Genomic DNA, 20533 nt, shown 5'->3' with positions numbered 1-20533 from the left:
CCAAAGCAATTTACAGATTCAATGCAATCCCTATTAAAATACCAATGACATATTTCACAGACCTAGAACAAATACTTCAAAAATTTATATGGAACCAAAAAAGACCCCAAATAACCAAAGCAATCTTGAGACAGAAGAACACATCAGGAGGAATAATAATACCAGACATCAAACTATACTACAAAGCCACTGTGATCAAAACAGTCTAGTACTGGCATAAGGACAGACATATAGATCAATGGAACAGAATAGAGAGCCCAGAAATAAACTCAGGTCTATATGGTCAACTAATATTTGACAAAGGGGGAAGGAACATCAAATGGAGTGAGAAGAGCCTCTTTAACAAATGGTGCTGGGAGAACTGGACAGGGACATGCGAAAAAATCAAACTAGACCACCAACTTACACCACACACCAGAATAAACTCAAGATGGATCAAAGACTTAAATGTAACTGTGACACCATAAAAGTCCTAGAGGAAAACATAGGCAGAAAAATTTCAGATATCCCACGTAGCAATATTTTCACCAATACATCTTGTAAGGCAAGGGAAATAAAGGAAAAACTAAACAAATGGGACTACATCAAACTAAAGAGTTTCTGCTCAGCAAAAGAAAATACCAGCAAGATGAAAAGGAAACCAACCATATGGAAAAACATATTTGCCAATGATACCTCAGACAAGGGATTGATCTCCAAAATATATAAAGAACATACACATCTCAACACCAAGAAGACAGACAGCCCAATTAAAAAATGGGCAAAGGACCTGAACAGACACTTCTCCAAGGAGGATACACACAGGGTCCAGAGACACATGAAAGAATGCTCAACATCACTAACCATCAGAGAGATGCAAATAAAAATCACAATGAGATACCACTTTACACCTGTCAGAATGGCCATCATCAACAAATCAACACAAGTGCTGGCGAGGATGTGGAGAAAAGAGAACTCTAGTACACTGCTGGTGGGAATGCAGACTGGTGCAGCCATTATGGAAAACAGTATGGAATTACCTCAAAAGACTAAAAATGGAACTGCCTTTTGGACCAGCAATTCCACTGCTAGGCTTATGCCCGAAAAATCCTGAAACCTCAATTCAAAAGAACTTATGCACTCTATGTTCATAGTAGCGCTGTTTACAATAGCTAAGTGCTGGAAACAGCCTAAGTGCCCATCTGTAGATGAGTGGATTAAAAAACTGTGGTACATTTACACAATGGAGTACTATACAGCAGAAAGAAAGAAGGAACTCCTGCCATTTGCGACAACATGGATAGAACTAGAGAGAATTATGCTTAGTGTTAAATAAGCCAGGCGATGAAAGAAAAATACGATATGATATCATCTAATACAGGAGACTAAGGAACAACACAAACAAATGAACAGAATTGAACAAGGAACAGAATAACAGTTATCGGGGGGGAGGGAGGAGGGAGAGAAGGAGGATAAATAAGGGAAGGGTTTAATCAAAGAACATGTATAAATGATTCATGGACATGGACAATGGAGTGGATATGAATTTGAGAGAAGGAGTGGGCTGGGTGGAGGGGAGCAATGGGGGGAAAATGGGACAACTGTAATTGAAAAACAATAATAAATAAATAAATAAATATGGGCATATAAAGGGACTAAAGGGTAATGGAAAAAATACAATAAAGATTACATGAACTAAGACCTGACTTCTGTGGCTCAGTGGATTGAGCATCAGCCTGTGAAACAAGTGTCACTGGTTCGATTCCCAGTCAGGGTACATGACTAGGTTGCCCGTCAAGTCCCAGTTGGGGGCATGTGAGAGGCAACCACACAGTGATGTTTCTCTCCCTCTCTTTCTCCTTTCCCCTCTCTCTAAAAATAAATAAATAAATAAATAAATAAAATAAAAAAGTTTATTTAAAAAATTACATGAACTACAAAAGTAAATAAATAACTAAATACACAACACGTGAAAGTGTTTCCAAATAGAAAAAGAATTAAAATTTCCAAAATACAGTAGTCCCTCTCTATATCACAGTTCACTTATTGAGGCCTCACTGTATCGCGCGATTTTTAAAAATATTTTATTTAATTATTTATCGTAGATTTTTCACTATATCGCAAATTTTTGTGGTACTGTATATGTATGTTGTTAAAGTTATGTAGGTTTAAGAGTGTAGAATAAATGTAAGGTTCCTACTTCGCAGGTGGGGTCTAGAACGTAATACCCACAATAAGTGAGGGAATACTGTACTGATTATATGCCATGGATATTACAAATAGCCTTACATACATAGTGTGACTTAATCATAATAACCTGTGATATAGGTGGTATTGTACAAATTTTACAAAAGTCACTCGAGAGTGACATTAGCAAGATGATAAGACTAGGAGGCTCCAGGCCCCCTTTCTCCCATGGAAACAATAAATTAGCTATCTATAGAACAAAATAATCTTTGTGATAACTGTAGAGGCTAATTAAAAGGCTGCAGTACCCCCAGGAGTAATAAAAAAGAGAAGGGACAATTCAGGAGGGTAAGGGAATTTACTGTATTTTTCTAACTCTAGCCACTCCCCTCACCCAGCATAGAGTAACAGAATCAGGAAAATAGTATAAATTCCTGGCTCCTCCCTCGGGAGAGAAGGAATAAAGTGGAACTTGTATCCAGCATTCTGACTTGTCTGGGGGCTGCCTGACGCACTGATTTCTTCAGAACACTGATAGGAAGAGGGCCTAGTTTGGAAATGTGTTTGGAGGCCACTGAAAAGAGGCAAGCATCCCAGCACAATGAGCAACAGACTCAGAAGTTCCACAAAAAGGTGCCAGGGAGAGAAAGACATTAAGGGCAGAAGAACATAATAGAAACCAAAACTGAAAGCTCATGATAAGAAAAAGGAAATTAAAAGCCTAAAGCACCTGTATATATTAGAATAAAAGCACATGCACCACCCCCCAAAAGATGCATGCATGCCCAGAAAAGTTCTGAGAAGTCACAGAACCTCTAGTCATGCTGATTGTGTTTTCCCCCTGCATGAAGCCAGTCTGTGAAAACTGGGAGAGATGGCAGTGTATCAATTGCTCAAAACTCAACAAAAGATCATAAGGCATACAAAGAAACAGGGAAACATGGTCCAATCAAAGGACCAAAATGAAGCTCCAAAAATCAACTCTAAAGGAACAGATATATGAACCTTATGACAAGAAATTTAAAATAATTTTTATAAGATGCTTAATAAGCTAAAAGAGAATACAAATATACACTTAAAGGAAATCAGGAAAACAATGCATCAACAAAGTGGGACTATTAATAGAAATTGAAACTATAAAAAAAATAACTAAACAGAAATTCTGAAGCTGAAAAATACAATAACTGAACTTGATACCGAACCCAGGTTATGCTGCCTCCCACATGAAAAGCCAATAGTCAAGAGGCAAGTGCTGGTGCAAGAAAAGATAGTTTATTCAAGGGCCAGCAGCTTGAGAAGATGGGGGACTCTCATCACAAAGACCATCTTAATATCTCAGTGCAGGCAGGGCTTTTATGAGTGGGGAAAGGGAAGGCAGGACAAAGGAAAATGGAGGGGCTTATAGGCTCTCATTAAGGGTGCTGTGTCAATCAGCGCAGTCTGCTCCAATAACCATTTTGGAGCTGGTCAAGAAATGGTCAGGTTTTCATCAGTCAAAGGTGAGCAAATCTCTTGGAACCAAAATACCTGAAAGCTGCTGGTGTCTGCTTCCTTTGAGGTTTGCTTCTAGAATCCTTTAAGCAAACAGGCTGTTTATCCATAAGTACATGTGAATTTATATGTCATCATTTACAGAAACAATGCTAAAAGAATGGCACGGTGAATCTTTCTCCAGAGGTATTCAACATCAGAGTTGATCAGGTAGAAGAAAGAGTCAGTGAAATTAAAGATAGGTCATTTGAAATGATTGAGTTAGAGGAACAAGAAGGAAAATGAATGAAGAGTGAACAGGTTAAGGCAGTGGTCCCCAACCTTTTTGGTACCAGGAACTGGTTACGTGGAGTGGGGGAGGTAGGAGTGGAAAGTGGGGGTGGAGAGTAGACAGGAGGCGGAGCTCAGGTAGTAATGCAAGTGAAGCTTCACTTGCTCACCTGCCACTCACCTCATGCTGTGTGGCCTGGTTCCTTACAGACCAGAGACCAGTACCAGTCCACAGCCTGGGGGTTGGGGACCCCTGGTTTAAGGGACTAATAGAATATGACCAAGTGGGTCAATAGATGTATTATGAAAGCACCACAAGGAGAAGAGAAAAAGTGACTGAGAACTTACTTGAAGACATAGTAGTCAAAACTTCTCAAATATGAGGATATAAATGGATACACCCATCCAAAAAGCTTACAGACTCCAACAATTATAAACCCAAATAGATCCATATACTAAGACATATTGAAATCCAACCATTGAAAGTCAAAGACAAAACGAGAATCTTGAAAGCAACAAGAGAAAAACAGGCTCTCACATACAAGGAGGCTTCTATAAAATTATGAGCATTATTTCTCAGCAGATATCTTGCAGGCAACAAGGGAGTAGGATGATATATTCAAAGTGTAGAAAGAGAAAAAAAACTGTCAACCAAGAATACAGTATCTGGAGAACTTTCTTTCAAAAATAAAGAGATTAAGACGTTCTCAGATATACCATATATATGCTGAGGGAATTCATTACCACTAGACCTGTCCTTCAAGAAATCCTAAAGGGACTGCTTTCAAGTTGAAAAGAAAGAATGCTAGACAGCAACATAAAGCCGTAATAAAGTATAGAGTATAAAATATACATAAAATAAAGAGAAGGGAATCAAAGCATATCACTACAGATAATCAACAAAACACAAAAGAAGGGATTAAGAGAGGAAATAAGGGACAATAAAGCTACAAAACATGATGAAACAAGGAACAAAATGCCAATAGTATATCCTTCCCTATGAGCTATTACTTTAAATGTAAATAGATTAATCTCACCAAAAGACTGATTGGCTGAAAGGATAAAAGTATAGGATCCAGTGATTTGCTGCCTGTAAAGTACTCAGTTTAGTCACAAGGGCATACAAAGACTAAATGTGAAAAAATGGGAAAAATGTTCAATGCAAATAGTAACCAAAAAACAGTGGAGTGGCTGTACTAATATCAAACAGAATAGAGTTTGTCAAAAACTCTCACAACAGACAGATACATTATATAATGCTTAAAAGGTCAATTCATCAGGATGGTATAACAGTTATAAATATTTATTCACCAAACAGCAGAGTGCCTAAATATATGAAAAAAAAAAAACACTGACAGAAGTCAAGGAAGGAAAGCAACACAATTATAGGGGACATCAGTACCCCAACTTTCAATAAAATATAGAACCAGACAGAAGATCAGTAAGGAAATAGAGGATTTGACTAGCACTAAACCAATTAGACCTAACGAATATATACAAAACACTCCACCCAACAATAGCAGAATACACATTCTTCTTTTTTTTTTTTTAATTAATTATTTATTTATTTTTAGAGAGAGGGGAGGAGAGGAAGAGAAGCATCAATTGGTTGCCTCTTGCATGCCCCCAACTGGGGACCTGGTCCACAACCCAGGCATGTGCCCTGACCAGGAATTGAACTAGCAACTTTTTGGTTTGCAGGATGACACCCACCCTACTGAGTCACACCAGTCAGGGTCACATTCTTCTTAAGTGCACAGACTATTCTCTAGGACAATCACAGATTTGGCCACAATAAAAGTCTTAATAAATTTAATAAGATTTCAATCATGTCAAGCAGCTTTTCTGATCACAATGGAATAAAATTAGAAATAAATAACAGAAGGAAACTTGAAAAACAATCCACAAATATATGGCAATTTAACAACAGACTCTTAAATAACTGATCAGCCAAAGAAGAAATCAGAAGTGAAATTAGAAAACTTCTTGAAACAAATGAACATAAAACCCCATCAAATCAACACTTACGGAGATGCAGATAAAGCAGTGCTAAGAGGCAAGTTTACAGTTATAAACACTTTCATTAAAAAAGATCTCAAATGCTATCTTTTTTTATGTTCAACTTAAGGATATAGAAATTTAATAGGTGAGAATCAGTGAAAACAAAAAAAGTCCTACAATATCTCCTTTCCTTTTTTTCACGTTGAGTTATTGCCCTTCTGGGCCTGCAGAGTTGTATACACATGAGGATGAAAGCCCCAAGTATGCACTCCACTATTCTATTGTTAACTGGGGTAGCAAGACAGTTCCAAAGAAGCTAAGCTCAACTTCAGTTTCCTCATTAGTAAATTACAAAGACAGCCATACATGCTGCATTGAATTGTTGTATCTATAGAATGAGATGATGTACGTAAAGCATTTAGAATAGTTGTTCAGCACACACAATAACTACTCTATGGATATTATAATCATCATCACCAATGTATTCAGCACATAGCTTATCAGGTTGGCTCTCTCTTCACAGGTAAAAGAATACACTGATGTTATTTTATTTTATTTTTTAATTTTATTTTTTGTTATTCAATTACAGTTGTCCCATTTCCCCCCATTGCTCCCCACTCCCAGCCAATCCCTTCTCCCACAATTATATCCCTCCCCGTTGTCCATGTCCATGAGTCATTCATATACATTCCTTGACCTGACCCTTCCCTAGACACTAGATTTCTTCATAATTTTACCTTCAGATCTTCTCTCCAGTCATTCATACCATAGCTCTTAGAAATTTCGGGTTGGAAAATCTGCATTTTTGCCATGGATGTAGCCAGACGAGTCAAAGATTGACGACCACTTCCTCCAAGTCCAACAAGCAAAGCATTTCCACCAGACTGCTTTAGAATTCGACATATTCGTGATAAATGTTCCAATACATACCTACAAATAGCAATATTACACTTGAAAATATAAGTGCAAATGTACATTTACACATAACTATAGTTTTACTTTGCTAGAAGGATGGACTTTGCTGTCCCATACCAATTTTAAAGAAGTAATCATCAAAAATGTGTGATTTTTCAAAAAGCAGTTACAATTGGATCATTTGATGCAAAGGAAAACTAAAGTACAAATTCAGGCAATGTAATATACAAATTATTGAAGTAAAATGAAATTGTAGCCACTTAAACTGGAAGTACTTTGATGTTTTTATTAAAAACATTTTTTAATATTTTATAAAAGGATTTCGATGTGAGAAATAAATTATTTATTCACAAAATAACAAATTTAGGGAAGAAAGCCTCACTAGTAATTAGGGAAGTTAAAGTAAGAGCCACTCTCCTTAGACTGGCTAAGCTTACCAAGTCTGGCAATACTAAGTTTTGGCAAGGGCAAGGAACAATGTAAGGTCTTAAAAACAATAATTATTTTTGAAGGAACTTTGGCAAAGCTTAGTAAAGAATACGATGCTTACATATCATGACACAATAAGTTCACTTCTAGGCGTATAGGCTAAAGAAATTCTTACACAGGTACCCAAGGAGACATGAACATTCAAACCACTTTTTTATAATTACAAAATCTAAAAGACACCTAAAAGTCTATCTCAGAAGAATTGATACATTGTGTTGCACTTATAGAATGGAATATAATGTAGTAGTAAAAAATAATTTTGTGTGTGTGTGAATGTAACAAACAATATAGAATAAACCAACTTGCAGAAGAGTACATACAGTACAATACTATTTATATGAGTTTTAAACATGTAAAATAAGACAATCTATACACAGGGATGGGCAAAAGTAGGTATACAGTTTAAGTATGCAAAACACAGTTTATTCTTTTATTATTATTTATTAATTATTGTATTATTTTCCATACAAACAACTGTAAGCCTACTTTTGACCACCCCTGTAGGTTTAAGAACACACATGTGTAGTAAAAGTTCAAAGACATATGAGTTCTCTTTTACTCTTGCAGGATCCAAATGGGCTGCAGTGAGGGAAGGCTGGCTACACAAGAGACCTCAAATAAATTGCTAATCATTTATTTCTTAAGCTCAGTTATGGGTACAAGGCTGTTCACCATATTGACCATAATTTTTTCTTATACCTTTTTATACATTTAATATACTTAACAATAAATTTTTACAAATAGCAATTTCAACCATTAATACCAAATGTAGGTACCTAAAAATGACAAGATTCATTCTTGTTTTGTGAGTTTGATTATACTCATCTAAGCACTGGTCCACAATGTTACTAAAATCATGAATATCTGGAATTTCAATATAAACTCTGTCATCTCCTTCAAAGTCAGGATTCATATAGTCACCAAACATAAGATTTCTTAAATCCTTTTCAGTTACCTATAGAATGAAAATCAACAAATTATAAAACAAAAAAATTTCTAAAATAAGTTTAACAAAATATTATATAAAATTTTTTTTTGTCCATGTTATAGGATGATTATCAATTAGGTAATTATTTTAAACATTAGGGTAGTATAGAGATCAGATCAAGATGGCAGCATAGGCAGACATGTCTCACCTCTTTATACAACCACATCAAAATTACAACCAAAATATAGAACAGTCGTCAGCCAGAACTGTCAGAAATCAATTGAATGGCAGTCTGACAACTATGGAATAAAAGAAACCACATCCATTGAGAAGGGTAGGAGGGGCGCAGATGTGGAACTGTCTAGTCTCTCATCCACATGTGGTAATAAAAAATTGGGAGAAATATCTCAAAAGTAAGGAGTCCCAGCCCCATACCAGGCCCCCAGCCCAGGGTTCCAGTGCCAGGAATATAAGTCCTCAGAACTTCTGGCTGCAAAAACCAGTGGGCATTAAGTTGGTGAAAGAAACTGCTGGAGCCCCAATCAGTTCCTCTTAAAAAACCCACACACGGACTAACCTTACTCAGTCTCACTCCCTCTGAGTTTCAGCACCAGGGTAGCAGCTTGAAAGGCACCAGTGGCATATAGGGAGGAACTGAAGTATTTGGCATCAAGGTGAGCAGAGGTCATTGTTTCTTTTCTAAACCCTCCCCCCACAGAGCTGGCAAGCTGGTGCCATAGCTGAGACTCCATCAACCTGGCTAACACTATTTGACTCCCCTTGGAGATTCCCAGAGACTTTGCCCCACCCAAATTATGGGCCCACCCAAGCTTCTTTTCCATATGAATGGTTGGTTTTGGCTCAGGCTTTACAACTTTTGAAATCCTATCAAACAAACAACAGTTAGCATCAGTGAGCTCTAGGCCTGGTACTAATAATAGCCAGCTTAGATTCACAGCTTGGCTTCACCCGGGAATCTCCAAGCCCAGCATAAGTAGCAGCCATCTCAGATTGCTTTGCAGTTCAGGCAGGGTGCCCTGAGAAAAACACAGGTGGGGACTGACCTTGGTCTGCAGCACCTGTTAAACCCCAGGACCTTCACACACAGTGGACAACTACAGACCACGTTGGAGCACTACCACTCTTCCCCTGCACAGCTTATTGTCTACGGAGGGTGGAGGCTGATGGTCAGTGGTCAGGGCCAGTCCTTGCAGGTAACTGCCCATGAGTAGATCCCTCCCATTGATCTGCCAACAGCAATGAAGGCTCAACTACGAGAGGAGGGTATACTCAGCCCACACAAAGGGTACACCTCGAGTACCCAGCTTGGGTGATAGGGGAGGCTGTGCCACTGGACCCTACAGGACACCTACTAGATTAAGCCACACTACCAAGAGATAGAGTGAAAGCAGCTCTACCCAATACATAGAAACAAACACAGGGAGGATGCCAAATTGAAGAGGCAAAGAAGCATGGCCCAAATGAAAGAACAGAACAAAACCTCAGAATCAGAACTAAACAAAATGGAGAAAGCCAACCTATCAGATGCAGAGTTCAAACACTGGTGATCAGGATGCTCAGAGAAATGATTGAGTACGGCCACAAAATAAAGGAAGAAGTGAAGGTTATACGAAGTGAAATAAAGAAAAATATACATGGAACCACAGTAATGGGAAGGAAAGTCAAAAAGAATATGATCATTATGAAGCAGTATTTTTAAAAAATAAGTTGATTGTAACAACTCATGCTATTTACTGTATTAACAATGTTTTTAATCACTAAATATACTCACTGGTGCATTCACTTTCCTCAAGTGTGAAAAGACACTATCAAAGGATTCTTTAAAATGGTCCTTTATAACAACTTTGGTTAAATTGAATAGCCAGTATCGATCCTCATCATTAATGAGGCGATCATAAAACACTCGAAGAACTTCATGCACAAACAGCCGGATCATGGTGTGCTTGCTCTCCACAGCATCTCTTCCAATGAGTAAACAGCCCTGGATGACACGTGCAAAATCCCTCAAGTTGAAAGTGTAATGAGATTTTGTGGGAGTGGGCAAAAGATTTTCCATGGATTTTTTATATATCTAAACATGCAAAAAAAAAAAAAAGCAACAAAGCAAAAATAAATTGCTTATAATTAGCAAAGCCAAATAATAAATTGTATGCTACATCAAATATTTTTTTAATCCTATCAGATTATAGTATTCCCTCACTTATTGCAGGTATTATGTTCTAGACCCTCCCCCCATGATAGGTGAAAATCCACGAAGTAAGAACCTTACATTTATTTTTGTATTTATATATATATATATATATATATATATATATATATATATATTAAGGCTTATAAACCCTTCCCACACACTTACAAACCATTCCCAGACCCTTATTAACTTTTCCCACTCCCTTGTCAACCTTTTCCACACTTTTATAAACACTACTTATGTTCTTAGACATATTCTACACTCTTAAACCTATGTAACTTTAACAACATATGTATACAGTACCGCAAAATCCCATGATATAGTGAAAAATCCATGATAAATAATTAAATATAATATTTTTAAAAATCCTGTGATACAGTGAGGCCGCAATAAGTGAACCGCGATATAGAGAGGGACTACTATATATTGGCTTGGGAAATTGCATAGCACTTAAGCCTAGCATGGTATATATCTTTTTTGTTTCTTTGCTCATTTATAGTACTCAACCTGGCATTATTAATTTCAGGGACTTTAATATTATCTGATTCCATCCACACTGAAGAAGCAACAATACTTTCCTAGTTACTATGACTGCCCCATTTAAAGGTGAATGACCTGGAATTAAGTAGTAAACAAAAACTTAAGTAGAAAGTGAAATCAGATAACTCATTCTGAAGCATTCCAAATGAAGAGGAGGATGAAACAATATTCTTTTGACTATTATTGACTTAAAAACAAACCAACATATTCTCTCCCTTCCCTTTTCCTTCTTAGTTTCTCTCTTCCCCTTTTCCTTTTATCTTAACAGGCTATAATATGGAAATAAAGTATATTTTTACTATATGCTGAATTCACCAAATAAAGATTAATATTTTTTTAAGGAAGATAAAGTGAATCATTTATAATGCTGTCTGACAAACCCAAATGAAATTATTATTTATTTATTTATATGTGTTCTATGATTCACCTTCTTTCCCTAACCTTCACACTTGGTAGTTCTATAACGCTTCAAAAACAGGGGGTGGAAAATGGATCCTTTCTGTATCCCATTCTGCCTGACCAACTCCCCTTTCTTTTCAGGAGATGCTTGAAATATAAATATCATTTTTATAAATAGAAGCACTTTTCTGCTTCAAAATAAGTACAGTAATTACAGTGTACTATCTCTTTGCTCATGGTTTTTCTATTTTAACAGCACGAATTTTCCACCAAAATAAGAGAAGAACTTTAGAAAGATAACAATGCTCTTGGGAACTGATGGAATAATTGTGGGTAGTGCGTTTTACTTCTGGTTGCAGTGATCCCAAAGTAAACCTCATTTAATCAAGGCTCCAGAAAGCTTACTTTAATGAGATTATCACTGACTTACCATGAACACATTTTTTTCCCTTTTGCTATTAGCAATAAGGCTGGTGCGGTGCTGATCTCTGAGCAGAGGCAGATAACACGCTAAATAAATTAAGAGCTGTTCTTTGGTCATACGGGCAGCCTTGTTTATGCTCCCACCCTTGTGTTTCCTTATAATTTTTTTCACTGTTAATCCTAAATTATGTGATCTGGCTAAAAAAATATATTTATAAGCTCCTTATTTTATTTAAGACAAACATGAAGAAAGGGAGGGAAGAGAGAGAAGAGAAAATTTATAAATACCAGAGTGGAAACCTGACAATTTGGGAAATACCCACAATGTGGACATACTGGTTCTGGATGATTTCCTTATAGCAACCTTGTGAAATGGGTATTATCTTCCATTTTAATAATTAAAAAATTAGTTTCTGGCTGATGGAGGGTGTGGGGGAAAACAGGACATTTGTAATACAGCGCCAATAATTTTTTTTTAAGTAAAAGCAGGTGAAATTAATTTTAGTAATATATTTTGTTTAATCCAATAGATCCAAAATATTATTTCATTATACATAGCAATATGAAAATTATTAATGAACTACTTTACATTATTTAAAAAATAAGTTTCTGGAAGGCCAAATTACTTGCTTAACTCCATATAGCTAGGAAATAGCAGTCTAGGCTCAAATTCAATTAGTTTCCCTAACTTCAAAGCTTATGATCTTCCTGTTGTCAAGCCTTCTTAACAGCTTCTCTTGGCACTGAAGACCAAAGTAGATGTCTAAAGGAATACATGTTTAAAAAAAAACAGTAAGGGCCCAATGAGGTATATATACCAAAACATTTTGTACTGCATTATATGCTCACCTCCATAGTTCCACTGACAATTTGGTTTCCAATCAAAAAGTACTCTGGAGGAAATTCACGAGTCCTAAGGTAGAATGCTACAATTGATGAGAAGATTCGGACCATTGTTTCATCACTAAAAGTATTAATAGTACAGATATTGAAATGTCGAATAAAACGGGGAGTGACTGGATTTCTTCCACCACCTGGAGGGCCCATGGCAGCAATCAGCTGTACGTCAACCAATGTGATTTTACTTGTGTCCTTAAGGTCATACCTTGAAAGCACATAAAAATTCAAAGTGATCAGTTATAAAGCCAATAAGATGGAATGAAATGTAGATCTCCCTAGATACTTAATCTGATTTCAGCTTCTCTAAAAGGAAGAACTTTAAATAATGCTTGGAGTAGGGGAGAACTTTTTTTAAAGCAGCACACTCTTTCTCCTTCCAGTGACACTGATTCTGTTGCCCAGATTCTAGGTATCAAGAATGTCCCTTCCTCTTGCTCTTCCTTTCTCTCCTCCTACTCTTGTTTCCAATTTAGCTCTTTGCTTGTCCTCTTCTTACTCCAAATCCAGAGCATGGACAAGAGATCAATCTTGTTTGTACCTGGTTACAGACAGGGTGACCATATGTCCCATTTTGCCTAAGACAATTCTGGTTTGTGCTTCTCCTGGAGTAGTTAATAATACTTTCCTTTTACTCTTAGGAATGTCCTAGTTTGTACAATAAATTTTATAGTCATCCTATTTACAGCAAAGTCCTGATTTCTTTTTCTCATCTCAAATGTTACCTTAAAGCACATAAAGACATGTAAATAGTACCCATATATAATACTTTTGTTATATAAAAAGGGACCCATTAGAGGGGATAACAAATCTCCAAAGACTTTTTAATCAGAAAGGGGTATCTAAATGGCTCATTTTAATTGGAACCACTCAGTTGAAAAAGGTTCTTATTTACAATAGGCCATTAAATCCTTTAATATGACATTGTTTCAAAAAATGGGGAGGACGGTAGAGAAATCTATACAGCCAGTCCTTAATCTAAGATCACACTAGAAAGTATGAAAATATGATTTAGTTTTTGGCAGCAACCATAACAGCTATCAATAGGGGACTGGCTAAGTATACTAGAGCAAGATCCATACAACTAAACAGTATTAAAAGCCATTAATATGAATGAGACAAATAACATGGATAGATGTTCAAGATAAATATTTAGGTGCAAATAAGTTGCAAAAATGTGTAATATGAGTCTATTTTTACAAAATAAAATAGTATTGATAAAGAGAAAAACCTGGAGGAATAGGAATATACTATTAACAGTGATTACTTCCTAAAGGTAGTATTCCAAGGGTCTACAGTAATAACAAAAATGTATTTCCAAAATAGGACTTAGCTTCAAAATTAGTCTACCCTTGCCTTCAGATAAGAATAATGGTATATTGGGGATTAGAAAAGTATATTTTAGAGAAGAAAATGAAGAATTAGTAATCCTAACTAAAAGATACTGTCTTACATGTTGGAAACTAACCATATTATCATAAAATGGAGTGGAGGGAGTGCAGAGTTAGCTATGAAATTGCTGTTAAAACCAAACCATCTCACAGATATGGTAGTCCCTAACAGTCACAAAGAATATAGAGAATTTAGAATGGTAGAAACATAAGAGTGCTGGTTATAATTACTTAGGTTGGAGTAGGGAAGAACTATCCATAAATTCTCAGCCCTGGGAGAATAGTACCTTGAAAGGTATCTATAAATTATTTTCAATAATTGAAAATAATAGCTGAAAAGGAAAGAATGTACTATGTTGTTGAATACATACATTTCTAGTACTGGATTATTAATCCATTATCTAACTCACACATTCAGAGAAAAACATAGTATTAAGAAGATATAAAAAAGTCTTACAAAATTTTCTGTATAGGATAATTAGAGTAACCATTTGCTTTCATAAATAACTTAAAAAATGTATCATTTTGCTGTGAGAAACTAAAATAGAAAAAGATAACAAAAAATGACTCCAGCATAGCTAATTAAGACTTCAATTAAATAATTACCAATTCCCAAAGTCAAAAAATTGTCGTAATAATTCAATAGGAGGTTGAGCTCCATATTTCTCCAGTGCAGGCATATTCATGTCATCTATAAAAATTATACACTTCTTTCCCATTGGTGGTCCAAAAACTCCTTTGCGTCTTTTATCCAATCTAGCCATAATAATGTTCTAAAATATAAAGAAGAAAATGTAGTAGCCATACTTAACACCAGAGAAAAAGCAATTTAAGTCTAAGTATATAAATACTGTCAAGCAGCACTATGTACATGTGTTTATTCATATTTATTCATTTTTAGAGTGATAGCAAAGTTCATATTCAGCATCATTCAAAGAGCATTTATTGAAACCCTTCTATGTGCTAAGAATTATTCCATACATACATATTTATATGTTTATATATTATACAAACATTCACATATACACACAAAATATTTATCTTATTGGACACCCAAACATAGCTATTAACTTTAACTTACTACCTAAAAGCACTAATCTAAATTTGTAAAATTTTGAGATTAAGGGAATTTTACAGGCTTAAAACAATGGAAATGAGTCTCATAGGACAAGAGAAATTGGACAGACTAAATTTAGGAATGGATGATAAATATGGTGATTAGAAAAGGCCTCAGGCAATACTTTCATCTTGGCACTATTGGGGGTAAAAGGTGGGATGCACAGCTGCGTGATTCTTGTCACAGAAGGTCTACAATAGTCCATGGTTTGAAAAATCTTTCACAGACAGAGCTTCCATAAGCAGCAAATGCTCCTAAGGATCATCTAGGAGAGTCTAGAAAGTTCTCTCTTCTCTGGTCCTCTCTGCCCTGTGCCCTCTCTTAAAAACTCCCTTCTCTAATTAATAAGTCAATTGTTACTTCTTCTTGGGCTTAAAATAACAGTGACAAATCTCAATAATCCTGTATTAATGCAAGTATGTCCTTTTAAACATTTTTTCCTCAAAACCTGACTTAAAACTTACTTGTAATGCCAAAAATAAAAGTTTTGATGTTTTAAATTCATAGAAAATTTGCACAGCTGCTCATTTAATATATAATTTTAGACACTAATCAAATAAGGCAAAAAAATTAATAATTACAGACCCATGTTTCTGGCTTTAAACTGACCTGAATCTGGTTGGCACTGGTCCGTGCAGAGAAATTAACATAAAAAGGAAAGTACTTGTCCTTTTCCAAGTGATTCATTAGCTTATCCTTCACATACACTGATTTTCCTGTACCCGTTGGACCCACAAAAAGCAGTGGCCTTTAGGAAAACAATGAACATATCATTCAAAAGGGGAAAAGTCAGAATACATTTCTACTAAGAGAAGTTAGAGTTGAAAATGTAAATGATAATCAAATCATCTTCATCTAAAAACTCACATTTTAATCTATCATTGTTATATCATGAAAGACTGGTAAAATAACAACTGGCACACACCTATGCTGACTGTGACCAAGACTTCAATAGTAACAAACTATTATTTGAACAGATGTAACATACTATACGCAAACACACTCATAAAACAAGTAATAACATGCTTAACTTTTCAGAGAAGAAAGCCAAAGTTTGTCTCCTTAGAAAAGTAATGTATTTGTATTTTTTAGTTAGAAGTACAGGCAACAGGGTGCCATATGGAAAAGTCTAACAATATGGTGACAATAAGGTAGGTTTAGGCTGTTTTACAGTTATCTCAAAAGCAAAAAGTTTGTGTGAGAAACTAAATGATAGCAAATTCTAGAAGTAACAGTTATGTATACCTGTTAATCATTTTAGAATCAAGTCAGAGTTACTAATTGAAACTACTTGCTAAAAGCAAATTCTAAGGAATCCTACATGTAGTGGGACCTCAAGAATGACTTCTCATTCTTAAGTGATCATAACTAATTTGAAGGGAAACAAAGTCCCATGAGTCTATATTCACAGAACTCTAAGAAATCCAAGTTTGAGAAATACTGATTTAAAAATTAGCTATTGTCACTTTGCATGATAACTTGGAACTTCACAATATATAAAAACAAAGGCTGGCACTAAAACTAAGCAAAAGCATTCAGTTAGAGGAGTCAACTAAATAACCCAAATTATGCTAATATTAATTTTTAAAATTATCACTGAAGTATAAACATAAAATTAAAGTGCTTTTAGAATTATAGTAACCCCTGAGAATTCATCAATGTGTCACAGTCTGAGTAACACTTGCCTTATGAAAAACTACTTATTAAAACAATTTTAATAAATAAAATCCTATTCTTAATTTGGGGTCCATGGATGAACTGAAGACAATCTTAAGACAGTATTCAGAGAATCTGTGGACCAGGATGACAAAAAAAAGTTATATCTTTACTGTCACTATCCTTAAATAAAATGGAGCAATTGTATTAACAGTACCTGGATCTTTGTCACCAATAGAAGCCATAGACATTAGACTAATATTAATTGTTAATGATAAATCAAAACATGACTTATGCCATGACTTTTTCAAAGTTATGACTCACTGCTAGATTTTATTATTTAATGTGTTAATAAAGAAGCAAATGTATTACTAGCCCAAATTTGTTCAAAATTTTAATAAATGTATTTCAATATGTGGTTTCCTTTGTAATCCTATGTTTATATTACTCACTTAAAAGAATTATTCTGACAAATGGTTCATAGCACAAAAGAATTCCTATACTAGAATTCCTCAGAATTGGCAAGTACCTTCCTTGCCTAAAAAAAGTTTTAAATATTAGCCACTAAAGCAAAAATGCAACTATAAAATAGGGATAAAATAATGTTCCCTCATAAGCTATATTTTCTTTTTATTTCCTTTTTTTATTAAAAAGGATAAAATTGTCACAAAATTCACTTGGAAACAAGTTCTTTATAAATAATAACAATTACTTTAATGCATATTATGTAAGCTTCTCTAGTTCAAATAGTATTAATGATAAATTATGCTTCACATTTTAAAAGAAAAATGACTACAAAATGTTATTAAGGAACTTGGTATGGATATGCCTACGGTATGCACTAGGCTTTTGATCAATTTCATGTACTCTCTTTTGATGTGCTCTTCTGATTTAAGTCTGAGTTTTGCATGTTCATCTTAAGTTATGAAGAACTAGAATAGGGCATATTTGAAAAATGCTATATATAATGGGCAGATGTGGATCATAGTTAGTCTGACTTCAGGAGGACAGTGCACCTTTGAGTAGAATGCATATCTGTTTAACAATAACACTGACTTTTAGTCTGTTACAAATAAAAGAAATTTATAAGGTGCCTTATGAGGCAACAAAGTACAATGGCAAAGGCTTTGTAAGGGGCAATAGGAAACCTGAATTCTAGGTTTGCCACTAAACAGCTGTCACTATGGACATGTCAATTAGTACCCCAGGGTCTCAGTTATCTGAAAATGAATGACCTCAAAGTTTACTTCAAATATCCTATGATCCCATTAAAATGACACTTTTATGTTTAAAGTATATAAGAATTTCTTACTTTGCATAAGTAATACTCAAATTCATTAGAAATGTATATCTAATTGTGTCCATTGTAGGGACTATGATATCTTGAATCTTGACATATTTATCTCCTAAATTAGTACTTTTAATTAATTCATTCCAATGGAGCCAGCGACCTCGGTTTTTCAACTACAAGAGAACATAAGTTTCAAAATATTATAACCAGGCACTTGCTATCTGAAAGGCTCTTTTTAATAGTTATCATATTTGTTTTTAAAAACTTAATAGTCTTTCTGTTTTTTAGTATGAAGTCATAGGTTCATTCAAAATAGTGTATATAACATTTTAAAGTCATGAAGCAGCTTAATAAACATCCATGAATACACTACCCAATTTAATACATATATTTTTCTTTAATTAATTTTCCTTTCCAATGACAATCTGAACAATGTAATGAAATTTAGTTATCACAAATTCAACATATCTAGAATTTCACATATTTTTGCCTGTACGTCCTCTTAAAACTCCAATCTTTCCAAAATGCCTTCAAGATGTCCTTTCACATACATCAAGTGTTTATTTGAGAGGTACTCTGATGTCGCTCAAATTACAGTTTACTGAAGTTTGACTTCAAATTTTCATATAGTAAAGTGAAGGGGCAATAATTAACTATAAACAAAACATCATATGAACTCACTAAGTTTGTTTCTTTAAAATTATTCTCTTTGGCATTTTAATCCAGGCTGATATTCAGCAAGGGCCTATCAAAATGGCTGATCTGACTGTTACAATATTGAAATTCTTGAGTCAGTGGCTAAATAATTGCTGTCCTGACACCCTGAGTACCTCCCTAATCCATGCTCCACCCCCACCCCACCCCCACCGCACCCTGCACCCAACTCCTCCATTATCTTCCTCTCCAGGTTGCCCAGCCCTTTCCCAAAGATATCAAGGCCTCCTACCACCAAGCAATAAAGGTGTTAAAACCTGGCAAAGTAGGAGGTCTTTTGGACTCTGCTTCAGTGTTATGGTTGGCAGCTAAAAATCTTTAACTATTTTCTAGTAAATTCTGTCTGGAGGTTAGTAATTTTACAAGATTGGCTAAATGTTTCATATTCTCAATTTTTTTTTAGGTTTTGGCTTTTATTTTCAGTTATATATGCACATATTATAGAGTAAAACATTTTACAATGTTAAGAAAAAATGCAGTTGTGCTTACCTCCTCCCACTATCACATCAATATTAAAACTAAATTATAGAACAACCACCCTTGAGAACCACCTGAAGATTAGCTGAACAGTACTGCTATAACTAAGGATATAAGGAAGAAGCCACACAGAAACGTGACAAGGGCTGCTCCTACACCCACATGTGGCAGGCGGCAGTTAAGAATCAGGAGGGATATCTTGACTGCAAAAGTCCCCACTGAAGAGAAAGGGGCCCCACTCCACACCAGACTCCCCACCTGGGCCACCAATGCCAGGGGGAAAAAAAAAAGTCCTCCTAACATCTGGCAATGAAAATCGGCAGGGATTCTGTCCAGGTGAGACACAGGGCTGCTGAAGACATAGTTATCCTCTTAAAGAGCCCAAACACAGACTCACTCACTCATAAACACTTGACAGCAGCTCAATAATTGCCAGGGGCACACAGGGAGGAACTGAACTGTCTGGTTTCAGAGCCAGGGATGGCTCTGTCCAGGACAAAAGTGCTGGCAGGCACCATAGTTTCTTTGTTGAACCCTCCCCACACCCAGCCTGCAGGCAAAGGAGGGCTCTAAATCTAAGTCTCCATCAAATTGACTAACATTTGTCCTACTCTGGAGATTACTTTATAAACCTGCCCCACCCAACTCATTCACAGGCCCAAACCTCTTTCAGCAGCTGTTCCTCACCAGTAGCCAGTGTCAGCTGGTGCTGTGGACTTTCCTAAATTCTCTCAAAGGTCCACAAACTGCGGACAAGCAGTGGCTAGCCTCAACTTTCCCCCTACCACTTGTTAAGTGGCCCCAAGGCTGGCACTAATGGGAGCCAGCCTCAGTTTGCAGCTGACCCTCTCCCTGGTGCTTCCAAGCCTAGCACAGGTGGCAACCATCTGCAGATCACTTAGTAGCTCCTACCAAGTAGCCCTGGACTGGATACAGGCAACAGTACACCTTGGCCTGAAGCTGAGCCTCTCCCAAGAAGGCTTAAAACGAACACACTTAATGGCTGGCTTCAGACCACACCAGAACACTACCCAATTAGCTCCACAAACAACATACCCAAAGGGAAGACTTGGCAGACACCAGAGCCCTGCTAAAGTGAATCCTGCTCCTTAGGGTTAGCTCCTACACCATAGCTCATCCACTGTCATTTCTTGCA

At 35.9% G+C, this 20533-nt stretch overlaps 1 protein-coding gene across 1 annotated transcript in view; it reads right to left on the bottom strand.

Moving 5' to 3' along the window:
- DNAH12 (dynein axonemal heavy chain 12) overlaps positions 1–20533 on the bottom strand; it is a 291227-nt gene that overhangs the window by 112357 nt on the left and 158337 nt on the right. Inside the window, exons 36-42 of the mRNA XM_090282944.1 lie at positions 18208–18359; positions 15849–15987; positions 14729–14895; positions 12684–12939; positions 10053–10352; positions 8109–8287; positions 6666–6858 (exon numbers count right to left, since the gene is read on the bottom strand). Of these exons, the coding sequence (XP_090139070.1) occupies positions 6666–6858; positions 8109–8287; positions 10053–10352; positions 12684–12939; positions 14729–14895; positions 15849–15987; positions 18208–18359 (1386 nt within the window). The remainder of the gene's footprint in view (positions 1–6665; positions 6859–8108; positions 8288–10052; positions 10353–12683; positions 12940–14728; positions 14896–15848; positions 15988–18207; positions 18360–20533) is intronic.

Source organism: Furipterus horrens, unplaced genomic scaffold, assembly GCF_987537825.1.
Source record: "Furipterus horrens unplaced genomic scaffold, mFurHor1.1.pri manual_scaffold_7, whole genome shotgun sequence".
Lineage (NCBI taxonomy): Eukaryota > Metazoa > Chordata > Mammalia > Chiroptera > Furipteridae > Furipterus > Furipterus horrens.
The sequence above is the reverse complement of the archived record's forward strand: the minus strand, read 5'-3'. Positions and strand labels throughout refer to the sequence as shown.